Below are 14,372 nucleotides of genomic sequence, written 5' to 3'. Positions count from 1 at the left end.
ACTGTGGTCACCGACTGTGACCCCTCCGTTCCAGATACGACCGTTCTTCCGCAGTGAACCCAGCACCCAGGCAAGGGCGGACACACACACCAGGTTCCCACCGATCATACCTTTTCACCCTGTGAGTCTATGGTCAGTTCCCGCGAACCGGACCTCCAAACTCCCACCAACTTGTGGGGGCACACCGCTCTTCCAGGGTCTCGTTATCTCGTGATCTCGTGGTGTGTGCCTTAGCAAACTTGTTCTTTTTATTCCCCTGCTGGGGTATCGCCTGTCCATCAAACTTCAAACAGTTCAGGTTCAAAGCAACCGGTCTGTCAATATTCTGAATTGTGTTTCTTTCGCGTTAATCTCTCTCTCCTCTCTCATTAACATTTTGAACGTTTCTCCATTGTCTCCCTTATCTCTCTCATTAGTATCAATCGTCTGATAACTTGGTTTGGCGTCACACCTGTTAATTTGTCCTCATGTCCAATCAGTGTCATACTATAAGAACTTGCTTCAGAAGATGGTAAATAACAGTAATTCTCTACAGAAGAGAGTTATGGAGGCCAGATCAATGGGGATATTTTGAGAGGAAGCAGGTAAACCTTTGAAAGACCACAGATATGAGGTAACAAGGAAATGGCAGATGAAAAGACCAGATGAGAACCAGGGATGGATCAGCCAAGATCACATCAAATGGCAGGATAGGCCTGGGAGTCTGCACTGTTGTGTGGCCTTCTTCTGCTCTTATTTTCATATGCTGACTGGAACTAAATTAGTTTCCAGAGCAAATAGTAAATTGGATGTAGGAATTTAACTTTTCTTCCAATTTGTCAGCATTCTGCAGCAACTTTGTTCTAGTTATTTTCATTGAACGTTAATAAATTATACATCCATTAATAGCATTGTAAATCTTACATCTCAAATTACCCTAATCTCTTTGCTCAAGTTTTTTTTTCATTTTTCAAAGCAATAAGCCACTCATCCATCAAACCTGTTCTGCCATAAGTGAGATTACAGTGAATCTGCTTGAAACTTCAACTCTACATTCCTATCGGATGAATTCCTATTATCCATTCAACACTTACTTACCAAAATCTATCTCATCCTTAAAATATACAGCAGCTGTTCCACTTCCCTTTGAAAAACTAAGTGATAAAGACCCATGCCCTTCAGAGGAAAAAAATCTGCATGTCACATTTACATTAAATGAGGGACTGCTTGATTTAAAACAAGTGAACCCCTCATCTTATATTCTCCCTCACTAAGGAAACTTTGCCAATATCCACCTTATCAAGATCCTCAGAAACTTATACATTTCAATAAGTTCCACTCACTCTTCTAGTCCTGATCTGCCCTCCATGATGTGAGATCTTCCTAACATAAAGTACGGAAAATTAAGCACATTACAAGTGCAACACAATTAATTATTTGGATATATTTAGTGTAATTGCACTTTATGAGTCCAATTATAAAACCGAGATCTAGAATTTTATGCCAATACAAGCAATACTGAAAAAGAGACAAATATTTTGCTTAAAACAGGTTTCAAATGCAAAAATCCACCAGATCATCACTTCTCTACCTGAAAACAAATCAAGGTGATTGTGGATTCTTAAGATACTGACCATGACTATTATATCATCTCAGAGAATTAATTTTAAAAAGTTGCAAGTCAAAGAAAAACTTCTGAAAACTTTTATTTGCGAAGGCCTGCACATCTTATCTATATTTACTCTTGCCCTACAGAAATTAATGTCAGGTCAAAGTCACAACTTGCCACAGATTTTTATCTTCGTGTGTACCAATATTGCTTCAGGCTACGAGGCACACTGCAATTTCGTTTGGTGAGAATGAAAAATTCAGGATCTTATCAAATGAATGAATAAGACAAATCCTGGGTAACAGGATAGTTAAAGGTTTACTATTACTAAAACTGCTTGTATTAAACTAAACTGAACTCTTGTATTCATTACAATTATGGCTCAATGTCAACACAATCTTATTTTTATGTATTTAAAAAGCAAAGAAGCTTTCCACCTCAATATGGTCGCAGTTTGTTACCTCAATATTGAATGTTTTGCACTTAACACAAGGACTTGCCTTTCTGTAATGCATTATAGTTCTAAATGCCAAGGTTAGATGCCACCTACAGCTGAAGTGAAAGTTAAAATAAAGCAATGTCATGCAGTTGTCTTCCTTTTGTATGATTTACTGTTTCAAATGTGTTACAAGATACTTCTAACTTCCAGATGTATTACAAAGACTAGAAGACTTTTAAAATTCCATGGCTGGAAATGATAATTGTGTCCAAGCACAGCAATGAATCCAAAATAAACATTCAGCAATGTTTCCCATGTTATTAAAAATACACACCCACAATTAATATGTTTTTGTCTGCTAATCTAAATCTGAACTAAATTCCATTTGTAAGTGCACTTTTTCATTATTTTGCATCTGTTACTGTTTTAGCTGGAACTACCTCAGTACACTGCGTAATGAATTGATCTGTAGGAACAGTATGCAAGAGAAAATCTTCACTGTACTTTGGTATATTTGACAATAATAATAGCCAATTATGCCACACAGTATGCCCTAATATTGAAAGAATATAAATTAATAATTGTTTTGATGGTACTGATCATTGGTTCCTATAATAGAGCATACATCCTCAAAAGTCAGCAATGACTGAATTAATGGAACCACTCAGATACTCCTTTGCACTTAAATATCAGCTATGATAAAGTGCTCAGGCTCTGAAATGAGCAAATTCCAACTTATAATGCAATGCACAATAAATCATACATTAAGCGGCTTTAGAAATTACACAACTAAAAGTAGGAGTATTGCAAACAATACTAGGGAAAAGAAGAGAGGACAGGACATTAATAACCACATTAACTCAGTGGCTACTTAGTTCACACGTATAGCTGTTCGTTAATGCAAATATCTAATCAGCTAATTACATGCCAGCAACTCAATGCATTAAAGCATGCAGACATGGTCAAGGGGTTCAGTTGTTATTCAGCCCAAACATCAGAATGGGGAAGAAATGTGATCTAAGTGACATCGGCCATGGAATGATTATGTTGGTGCCAGAGGGGATGTTTTGAACATCTCAAAAAATTGCTGATCTCCTGGGATTTTCACATACAACAGTCTGTAGAGATGACAAAGAAAGGTAATGAAGAACAAAAAAAAATTTCAGTTCTGCGGGTGAAAACGCCTTGTTAATGAGAGAGGTCAGCGGAGAATGACCAGACTAGTTCACGCTGACAGGATGGCTACAGAAACTCAAATAACCATGCGTTACAACAGTGGTGTGCAGAAGAGCAGCTTTAAACACGTGACACATCGAATTTTGAAGTTGGAGGGCTACAGCAGCAGAAAACCACAAACATAGACAGTGGCCACTTTATTAGGTACAGGACATATCTAATAAAGTGGCCTCTGAGTGTAGGTACCATATACAAAATAAAAATACACATGGATATCTAACCAAAAAAAAACTGTACCCCTGGAAATACCAGAGAGCTAAGAAATCCTATGCAAAATTTGAAAACAGTGCCATCATCACTCAACAAGTTGTAAACACTTCTGTTTAATGGTTTTTGATTGACAGTGAATTAGAAAACTTTAACCTGTTCAGCTCGTTGGATGATTGCATTTCTTACATTAATGGCTAGAAGATCCATTTTGCTGAATTGGAAAGAGATTAATCCTCCTACCACATTTCATTGGTTCTCTCAAACTATGCTGTGTTTAAATTTGGAAAAAATTAGAAGTGTTGTTTATGATCCCTCTATTAAATTCGAAAAGACTTGGAGGCCATTTATTTAACATTTTCATATGTCATAATTTGACCTTTTCCAAACTTATTTTATTTCTTTGTAATATTGGTTGAGAGGAACGGAGTCATCGACACTAAGGTTTCCTTTTTTTATGATGTTATATAACAGCCCATGTCTTTGTTTTTAGTTTAGTTGATTAATACTGTTTAGATTGGTTTTTTTGGGAGGGTTATAGTTTTATTTTTTTTCTTTTTCATGTTTTTTTTCAGATTTTTTCTTTGTTTTATATTGTTCATCTGTATCCTATATAATTGGGAGTTTTATCATTTAAGTATCAACTGGCTTTTTAATTAGCTATGCCAATTATAACAACGTATTCCCAATAACTTTGTACCATTACTATGCTATGTGTATTATTATGAAACTAATAAAAAGATTGAAAAAGAAAGAAAAGAAAAATGCATTGTCAGCTGTGAAACAAACTGCATTAGAAATATTTTGAAAAAGCTAGACTAATCATGAATTTAAAATATTCTACATTCAGAGCTGAATTAAGTTATTTCTAAACTTCTTTCAACTTTCTTTCCAAATGGGAAGCCAGGGTCAGTACGAATTTAGTTTACAGGAAGTATGATCTCATGAAAGTGCACATGCTGGAAATCTGAAATAAGAATAGAAACGGCTGTGAACACCCAGGAAGCCTTTTATCACAATTTAAGGGACAACTCATCTTCTGTATAAACACACTGCAACCTTCCAGACTGAGTATTAAACTGCCTGATTTCAAAGAACTCGCTTCCTGGGGTCCAGTTTCATATCCAATACTCTAATATTAAGTCTCCCATTCTGATCAAGGAAAACAAGCATTTTACAATGCAAATTCTTCAGTCCTTTATCAGTAATATTGATTCCAAGGATATTGTTATCTACAAATCATTCCTTTTTTTAAAGTCGAAGTATAAGAACTAGCCATTTCTGCAAGTCACCCTTGTTGTTCTGGCTCAGTTGTTCTCTCTCCATTTGTAGAGTGACCTACTGGGAATGTGCCATAGATAGCCCGACTAACAGCAATACGAAACACAAAGAAACGTAACCTTCCTCTAACTGCCACATTAGCCCATTTGGTCTTACCTATCAGGACAAAGGGAATACCTCTACCCATTCCTCTCACCGACCTTCTCTGTAACTTAGAACTCTTTTCTCCTGGTTTTGACAAAGTGTTTTGAACATGAAACATTAATTCTGTATCTCTTTCCACAGATGTTGCCTGACCTACTTAGTATATGCAATACTCTTCTTGTCCACATTAAACTGTGCTTGATTAAGTTTATAACAACATTGACTAGATATATGACTGAAGATGATATATTTTAAAATTCCAATAAGAAACATGCACTGCCACAAACTTTGTGCAAGCACGTTTTGTAAACACTTATTTGTGTGTCTTGGATATTAGGCATTGCACCCAGAAGATGGAAAGAGAAATAAACCTAAATCATCCAGAAAAATATACAGAACAAGATCAAAATTGCAGCTGTTTATAAGGCCCACAAGTAAAGGTATTGGATCAGGAATGGTCAGCAACCAGGATGGCAAGCTTAGAAAAAGAGAGGAAAATGGAGCCTTTCTACTATCTACACAAGTGATTCTTATCAGGGTCTGCTTGTGTCTTGATATGAAGAATAATCACATTATATCTGCCCATTTACACCAGTAAATTTAAAACCTAAGATCATAATCTTTTATTAGAAGTCTCTCCTGGTTTCTCTCTTTTTCCCTATCAACTCCAGTTTTTCTTCCCCACCTTCACTTTAATCACTCATTTTCAACATACAAACAGTCACTCGCTCACTTGGCTTCCACCTGTCTAGTTAAATATTGAATACTCTTATATTTAGAATCTCATTCTGATCAAGGAAAGCAAGTATTTTAAAATGCAAATTCTTCAGTCCTTTAGCAATAATATTGATTCCAAGGATATTATCATCTACAAATCATGTCTTTTTTAATTAAAATAATTTATGTTTAAGATAATATCTCCTCCATAAAATGTACCTGATGTCATAAAGGAAAGCAGATTCAAATCATATTTGCAATGTAAATAATGATTCAGTGATAATCTGATGCATGTCTCAAGAGTAGAGTTTACAAGACCGTAAAACATTGGAAAGAATTAGGGCATTCGAGCCTGCTCCGTCGTTCCATCATGGCTGATTTATTATCCCTCTCAACCCCACTCTGTTTTCTCCCCGTAACCCTTGATGCCCTTACTAATCAAGAACCCCTCAACCTCTGCTTTAAATATACCCAATGACTTGGCCTCCACAGCCATCTGTGGCAATGACTTCCACAGTTTAATACTGAAGGCAATAGATTTTTTGGATGTAATGGAGCTGCCCAGGAACCTTCTGGCAGAATTAAGCTCGTCTCTGCTTCACTTCTGTGCATCTGACCAGTGTGGAGCAGTGAGGCCCTGGAACATGTTATAGAATACAGAAACCTAGAGGTAGAAATATATAGTTCCCCTGCGACACAAGTAGGCAAGATGGTGAAGAAGGGCATATGGCGTGTTTGCCTTCATTTGATGGGGCACCGAGTACAATAGTGGGTTGTCATGTTACAGCTGTACAAGATGTTGATGAGATTGCACATGGAATAATGTGTGCAGGTCTAGTTGCCACTCTATAGAAAGGATGTGATTAACCTAGAGATGGTGCAAAAAAGATACACAAGGATGTTGCGGAGACAGGGGAGCTTAAGTTATGAGGAGAGACTGGAGCGATGGAGGCTAAAGGGCGACTTTATACAGATTTGTAAATTCCTAAGGGACAGAGAAAAGATAGATTGTCAGTCTTTCTCTCCCCCCTCCCCCCATCCAACCCGAAGGCAAGGGAGTCTAAAACCTGTCTCTATGACTTCCTATGGCAACTCTTTTCAAAGATCCACCATCTTGTACACGAAAAACCTGCCTTCAGGTCCTCTTTAATTCTTTCCCTTCTCACTTTAAACCTCTGCCCTCTAAAGGACAGGATTATTTCACATAGAACATGATGGGTATTTAAAAGGAGTTTCCAGAGGAAGTGGTAGAATCAGGAACAATTACAATGAAAAGACATTTGATCAGGTACAAGGATAGGAAGGATATGTACCAAATGCAGTAAATGGGACCAATTCAGGAAGACTTCTTGGTTGGTACAGCCAAGTTGCACTAAAGGGCGTAATCCATGCCATGACTCTAAGCTTTTCATTTGAGTTTGAAAATCCAAATATATTCCACATGGTTGCACAAAATTCATATGCACACTGTGATCTCCAACGAGGTTTCAAAACCTTGCAACAAAAAAGCTAATCTTTAAAAACAAAATCCATTACCTTCCAGATTGTACTTCTTTGCAATAGGTAAATGTAAAAGACGGATATGACCAATTATTAGATTCTTCCGATCCTGATCTTCTGTAACTTTACTTTGGTAATGAGATCTGCTATACGGACTGATGAAGGAACAGGCTGTTATTATAAGGAGCCCCAGAGCAATCACAATCTGTCAGAAGACAAAGATAATTTTATTTTTATCAAAATTTGAAATTACAACATAAATTAACTTGAGCAAGTTAACAAAGATATCTCTACTTTTAACAGTTTACTCAATTTGTAACCCTAATATCTATGATGCTCTTTGTCCTACTTTAGCAACAGACTTTCAGCTCCAAAAGTGAGCAATGGATTTTTAAAAGCATAACACAAATGAAAGTGCAAGTTTTCACAACTATTCAAAACACCCATTCATTGAAAAAGGAGCTAGGGCTTTCCCAGCATATACGACAAATAAACTCTTCTTGGGCTTCTAGCCAGGTACAGGTAGAGGTTCAATTATAACCTAGCCAGGTTCAGTTATAACCAACGTTTCAATTACAAACTCTGCCAATTTCATCAGGATGATGCCTGCGCATGCCTAGTCTGGTGGTATAAATAATAGTTACCTGTACCCAGCTGGAAGCCCGAGAAGAATTGATTCACCCCTTCATTGTTTCCTTCACTGAAAAAAGTTCAACCCTTAGAACAGGAGACTGATTACTTATACGCAAAAGGTCTGCTTACAATCAGCCCATTAACAAGAACTGTTGTATTGATATTGTCTGCCATAATCACACCTGGATGAACATCAATTTATCTGGTACTACTCACATTATCCTCTCACCATGCTGATATTCTCTCATCCCTAAATACTATTTGCCTTTCCACATTTCTCTTATTCCCTTCATTAGATTTTCATTTCCCCATCCCTCTATTCTGGCTCACATCTCCTTATTCATTGGTTTGTCATTCTTTCTCTTGTACGATTAGTAGGTGAATCCCTTCCTTATGCATTTAATGGGTGAAATTATTGTATACATACAAATGATATTTTTACTATTAAAATCACCCTTTCTTTGATATGAAATCCAATTCATTCGTGACAATAGCAATGATTATTGTTTACTTTTATCTTTATTCTTAAACAGCAGTTCATCATGATTTAATACATCCCAAGATATTTCTACCTGTGTATTAATAGTGAAAATTTAGAAATCAATTAAAACACAGTAAACAAAGAACATTAGAAATTAAGAAGTACAATACATTTTTATGACTATTTCAGATGTTAACAAAGATTGTTTCTTTAATCAAGCATTTTAAAAATCCATTCATTAGTCCTAAAGTTCCAACTACCTGATGCTGAATGATACAAAAAGGAAAACTAACACGATAAAACCGTTTATCATTAAACAATCACATGATATTCACTACTCAGCAAAAAAAAACATTACCACAATTAAAATCAATTCCATTTTTAAAGTATTTCAGGGAGTGCATTATGACCGTCTGCTTCACTCGTTAACAAAATGAGATAGGCAAAGCAGTCACATAAATTCAGGAAACATTTCACACGTGCTTCTTACCATATATCTTGTTAATTCTGTAAACCCATCAGGAAATATTTTCAAAATTTGAAACAATAATAATGATTTAGCCATCTTCAGGATTTCATTTGTTCTCCAAACATTAAATACTTCGGATGAAACTCTGCTCTGAAAGCAGCTAATATCTATACTTTGAGAAGAAGCCTTGAAATCAAAAAGGGTTACTTTACAAATTTCGCCATGTGGCCTACTTTTTTTTAAATTCACTCATAGGGTGCAGTTATCCCTAATTACATTTGGGAATGTAGCAGTGAATATCCTTCTTAAAGTTCAAGTAAATTTATTATCAACACGTCACCATATTGTCACCAAATATAACCCTGAGATTTGTTTATTTGCAGGCATACTCAGTAAGTCCAAGAAACATAGCAGAATCAATGAAAGACCACACCCAACAAGATAGACAACCAACCAACATGCAAAAGGCAAATGTAAATACAAAAGACGAAAAAAGAAATAATAATAAATAAGAATGTAATAAATATCAAGAACATGAGATGAAGAGTCCTTTAAAGTTAGCCTGTTGGTTGTGGGAATAGTTCAGTGATGGGGAGAGTACAGTTGAGTGAGGTTATCCCCACTGGTTCAAGAGCCTGATGGTTGAGGGGTAACAACTTCCCGAACCTGGTGGTTTGCATCCTGAGGCCCCTGTACGTTCTTCTTAACACTATGACAAACTTCTATAGATGTGCAGTGGAGAGTATATTGACTGGCTGCATAACAGCCTGGATGGAAATGTCAATGCCCTTGAATGGAAAATCCTGCAACAAGTAGTGGATATGCCTCAGCCAATCAGAGGTAAAGTACTCCCAACCATTGAGCATATCTACATGAAACACTGTCGCAGGAAAGTAGCATCCATCATATGGGACCACCATCACTAAGGACATGCTCTCTTTTCACTGCTACTGTCAGGAAGGTGGTACAGGAGCCTCATGACTCACACCATCAGGTTCAGCAACAGTTGCTGATTTATTATTATTATTATTATTTCTTCTTTTTGTATTTGCAGTTTGTTGTCTTCTACACTCTAGTTGAACACCCTAGTTGGGCAAACTTTCATTGATTCTCTTATGGTTGTTATTCTATAATTTATTGACTATGCCCACAAGAAAATGAATTGCAGTGTTGTATATGGTGACATATAGATACTTTGATTATAAAATTTGCTTTGAACTTTGCTGATAGTAGCAGCAAGAAGAGAGCATAATCTGGGTGGTGGGGGTTCTTAATAATGAATGCTGCTTTCCTGCGACAACATTCCATGTAAGTGTGCTCAATGGTGGGGAAGGCTTTACCTGTGACAAACTGGGTCGTATCCACTACTTTTTGTAGGATTTTCTGTTCAAGGACATTGGTGTTTCCATACCAGGCCACAATGCAACCAGTCAATATACTCTCCACCACGCAGCTGTAGAAACTTGTCAAAGTTTTAGAGCACATGGCTTTAGAGTGAAAAGGGAAAGGTTTAGGGGGAACTTCTTCACTCAGAGAGTGGTGGAGTGTGGAACGAGCTGCCATCTGATGTGGTAAATGTGGGCTCACTCTTAAGTTTTAAGAATAAATTGGATAGACACATGGATGGGAGAGGTCTGGAGGGTTATGGACTGGATGCAGGTCAATGGAACTAGCGGAATAATGTTTCGGCACAGATAGAAGGGCCAAATGAACAAGTTTTCTGTGCTGTATACACATACAGAATCTTCATTAATTTCTAAATAGAGGCACTGTGGTGTTTTCTTCATAACTGCACCTAAGTGCTGGACCCAGGACAGATCCTCTGAAATAATACTAAGGAATTCAAAGTTGCTGTCCTTCTCCACCTCTGATCCCCCAATGACGTCTGGCTCATGGACCTCCAGTTTCCTCCTCCTGAAGCCAATAAATCATCTCCTTGACCTTGCTGACACTTGAGTGGCACCACTCAGACAGATTTTCATCTCCCTCCTACATGCTGATTTGTCATCACCTTTGCATCGACCAACAACAGTGGTATCGCCAGCAAACCTGAGTATGGCACTGGAGCTGTTCTTAGCCCTAAGTAAAAAGTGAGTAGAGAAGGGAGCTAAGCACACAGCCTTGTGGTGCACCTGTACTGATGGAGATGGTGGAGGAGACAGTGTTGTGAATCCAAACTGACTGGAATCTACAAGTGAGGAAATTGAGGATCCAATTGCACAAAGAGGTATTGAAGCCAGGGTCTTGAAGCTTATTGATTAGTTTTGAGGAGAGGATAATATTGACGGCTGAGCTGTAGTCAATAAAAATCATTTTGATATATGCATCTTTGCTGTCCGGATGCTCCAGGGTTGAGTGAAGGGCCAATGAAATAGCATCTGCTGTGAACCTGTTGTGCCGGTAGGCGAAATGGAGCTAATGCAAGTCACTTCTCAGGCAGGAGCTAAGATGCTTCATCACCAAAGCACTTCATCCCAGCTTTGTGATTAGGTTCCTCCAAGTTGTTTTTCTATATCAAGTTCCAGAAATTTGATAGAGCAAAAGAGGTCATCTATTTCATTTATTCAGTTCATTCAGGACTTGGACATTCCTGGCAAGAAATTATTTATTAGCATCCCTAAATGCCCTTGATAAAATATTGGTCAGCTAACTTCTTAAACAGTTGCTGTCATTCTGGTGAAGGTACCCCAATTCAAATGGGGATTGAGTTCCAGAATGATGACGGAATAATGATATATTTCTAAATTATAATGATGTGCAACTTGGAGGGCAACATACGGTTAGACCATTTGACATAGGAAAGAATTAGGCCATGTGCCCCATCAAATTTGCTCTGCCATACGATCACGGCTGATCCATTTTCCTCTCAACCTACTCTCCTGCCTTCGCCCCATAACCTTTCGTGCCCTGACTGATGAAGAACCTATCAACCTTCACCTAAAATATACCCAATGATTTGGCCACCACAGCCACCTTGTGGCAATGAATTCCACAGATTCCCCACTTTCTGGCTAAAGAAATTTCTCTTAATCTCTGTTCTAAACGGACATCTCTCTATTCTGAGGTTGTGCCCCCTTGTCCTGGACTTCCCCACTATAGGAAACATCTTGTCCACATCCACTCTATCTAGGCCTTTCAGTACTCGATAGGTTTCAAAGAGATCCCCTCTCATTCTTCTAAATTCTAGAAGGTCCAGGCCCAGAGCCGCCATCAAACGCTCATCATATGGTAAGTCTTTCATTCCTGGAATCTTTTTTGTGAACCTCCTTTGACCTCCTCCAATGTCAACATGTCCTTTCTTAGATAAAGAGACCAAAACTGCTCACAATACTCCAAGTGGGGCTTCACCATATCTTATAAAGCCTCAGAGGGGGGGAGAGAGAGGGGGAGAGAGAGGGGGGGGGAGAGAGGGGGGGGAGAGAGAGGTGGGGAGAGAGGGGGGAGAAAATCCTGATTGGTCTCTCTTCGTGCTAAGTAGACCTATCAGTTTTCTCTGTGGTGGCCAGGCTTTACAGTTGACCTCTCTCTCTCTCTTTCATTATCCATCAGTTCAGTTTAGTGTCCTGCAGCACCATGGCAGAGTATTCCAAAAAAAGAGAAAATATAAAAAGTACGTCACCCCAGACTACACTGAAGTGTACCCCTACCAAATAGGGGTCAAAAATAATGACAGTGTTGCTCACTGCACTGTTTGCAACAGTGACTTTTCTACTGCCCACGGTGGATTAAATCAGGGGTCCCCAACCTTTTGTGCATCGCGGACCTTGCGTGAGTTCAAGTTCAAGAGTGGTCGTGACAAGGAACGAGGAATGGTGCAGCTGGCTCATATCGGTTCATATCGCCAAATCATATAATTTCCTAGCAGCCCAGTAGCACATGCTCGTGGCCCGGTGGTTGGGGACCACTAGGTTAAATGACTGTAACAGACATGTTGAGGTGAGTTTAACAGGTGTCATTCATTCATTAGCATAGCTAACATTATTTAAACTAGCTGGCTAGCTGCCAAGGAGCTACTCTATTGATGTCATGTTTGTGGGCATATGGCCGAGTGGTTAAAGCCTTCATCTAGTGATCTGAAGGTCGCTCGTTCGAGCCTCAGCTGTGGTAGCAAGTTAGTGTCCTTGTGCAAGGCACTTAACCACACATTGCTCTAGTGTCTTGCGAGGAGTGGCGCCCCACACAGACTTCCAATCTGCGCTTTGTAAGGCATGAAAATGCCCAACGCAGGACTCTCATGGTCTGAGTCGACGTTCTCTCCCTCCCTGCAGGCCAAACTCCCTGTAGACTTGCTTAAAGTTGTAATAGAATAAAAAAATGACTCCATGATAATATAACTGTGAATCTTGTGAATATGTCTTGCAAAATTAACAAATTCATTGACACAGACTGCTATGAGGTTGAGACTTCCGGCAAAATGCTCAAATCTGCTAAGCAAGCCACATCACAGTACTGTACAAGGAAAGTTTGCAAAAGAAATAGAAAAGCTATTTGCATTAGCATTCAGCTATTAGCATTGAGACTGCCAACAAAATACTCAACAAGGAATATATATGTGTGTAAGTTTCAATAAGTGATCAAATAAATTGTTGTGTTCTTTCATAATCAAATGTCCTGTATACATACACCCTTGGAGGTCGACGGGTGGGGGGGAATATGGGGTTGTGGGGGAGAGATATGGGGTTGCGGGGGGGGGCGGGGTTGGTGGTGCTACCTCCTTGAAATGAGTTTTTGCAGGGTGGGATGTCTGCTTATTAACTGGCTTTACATGTTTTACAACAACCACCTACTACTGACCGACCCAAATTATAAAGTTAGTAAGGGCGTGGTCCGAAACTCCGCCCCATCCTTTTAATTACTCGCTCGTCTGTGAGCAAACTGCGCTTCCTTTTGTTGGAAATGGGGAAACGAAATCCGACCTACATTAACTACAATTTTTTTCATAAACTTTGCACTTTTCACTGCAAAGTTCCAGCCGAAGTCAAGTAGTGTCGAGAGGAGGGACAGTGGAAAGGGTTTAAATAATGATCAACAAACGCAACAGAACTTGAATTCGCTGTAAACTGTAACCGGCTGAAGGGGAACAGGATCTCCGAGTACCGCCTGCCTCCTTGGGATGTCCAACGTAATTGCCCCCCACTGTTAACCGGAGCCCATACCATCCGTCCGTCAGTCACCCCACCACCAGGTCCCGGAGGCCTGGGGCCGCTCACTAACCTTGACCGCCGCCAGCAGCCGCGGGAATCTGCGCGCCTCCCTCTGCGGCTCGTTGGTCTCCAGGATCTGGGCCACGAACCTCTCGATGTCACGCTCGGACATGCCATAGTGCTCGCCAGACCGCCGCAGCACCTCGACGCTGACGGCCAGCTTCTCGTAGATGCATGGCTCACTGGGGCCGGCGCCCATCTTCCGCCATCACTGCCCGGCCGGCACGTCCGCCTGGCCCGGCAGCACTTTCGCCACGGGGGGGGGGGGCCTAACGCAGACAGCGGACAGAAACGGGACACGGGGGGGGGGGGGGGTGGAAATAAACAGGCCAGCAAACACCAGCTGCGGGATAACACACCGCCACACTCCCCGCACTGAACTAAAGTGACCAGTCACGAAATAATACCAGTAGCAGGGCGAGGTTACATAAATAACCGACCTCGAAATAACACTGAGTCACCGAAGAAATTAG

The 14,372-nt window shown here is 39.7% G+C and overlaps 1 protein-coding gene across 3 annotated transcripts in view; it reads right to left on the bottom strand.

Annotated features, from left to right (window-relative positions):
• c14h6orf89 (chromosome 14 C6orf89 homolog) overlaps positions 1-14,159 on the bottom strand; it is a 37,142-nt gene extending 22,983 nt beyond the window's left edge. The window contains exons 1-2 of one of the 3 annotated variants that reach the window (XR_011889109.1): positions 13,910-14,159; positions 7,149-7,317 (exon numbers count right to left, since the gene is read on the bottom strand). Coding sequence is in view for 2 of the 3 variants with exons in the window: in XM_072278630.1 (XP_072134731.1) it covers positions 7,149-7,317; positions 13,910-14,098 (358 nt within the window). In the remaining variant the exon portion in view is untranslated. The remainder of the gene's footprint in view (positions 1-7,148; positions 7,318-13,909) is intronic. The other 2 variants (XM_072278630.1, XM_072278631.1) reach the window with 2 other exon arrangements.
• Between the last annotated feature and the right edge of the window lie 213 nt (positions 14,160-14,372).

The sequence above is a fragment of the Mobula birostris genome, chromosome 14 (genome assembly GCF_030028105.1).
Source record: "Mobula birostris isolate sMobBir1 chromosome 14, sMobBir1.hap1, whole genome shotgun sequence".
Lineage (NCBI taxonomy): Eukaryota > Metazoa > Chordata > Chondrichthyes > Myliobatiformes > Myliobatidae > Mobula > Mobula birostris.
The sequence above is the reverse complement of the archived record's forward strand: the minus strand, read 5'-3'. Positions and strand labels throughout refer to the sequence as shown.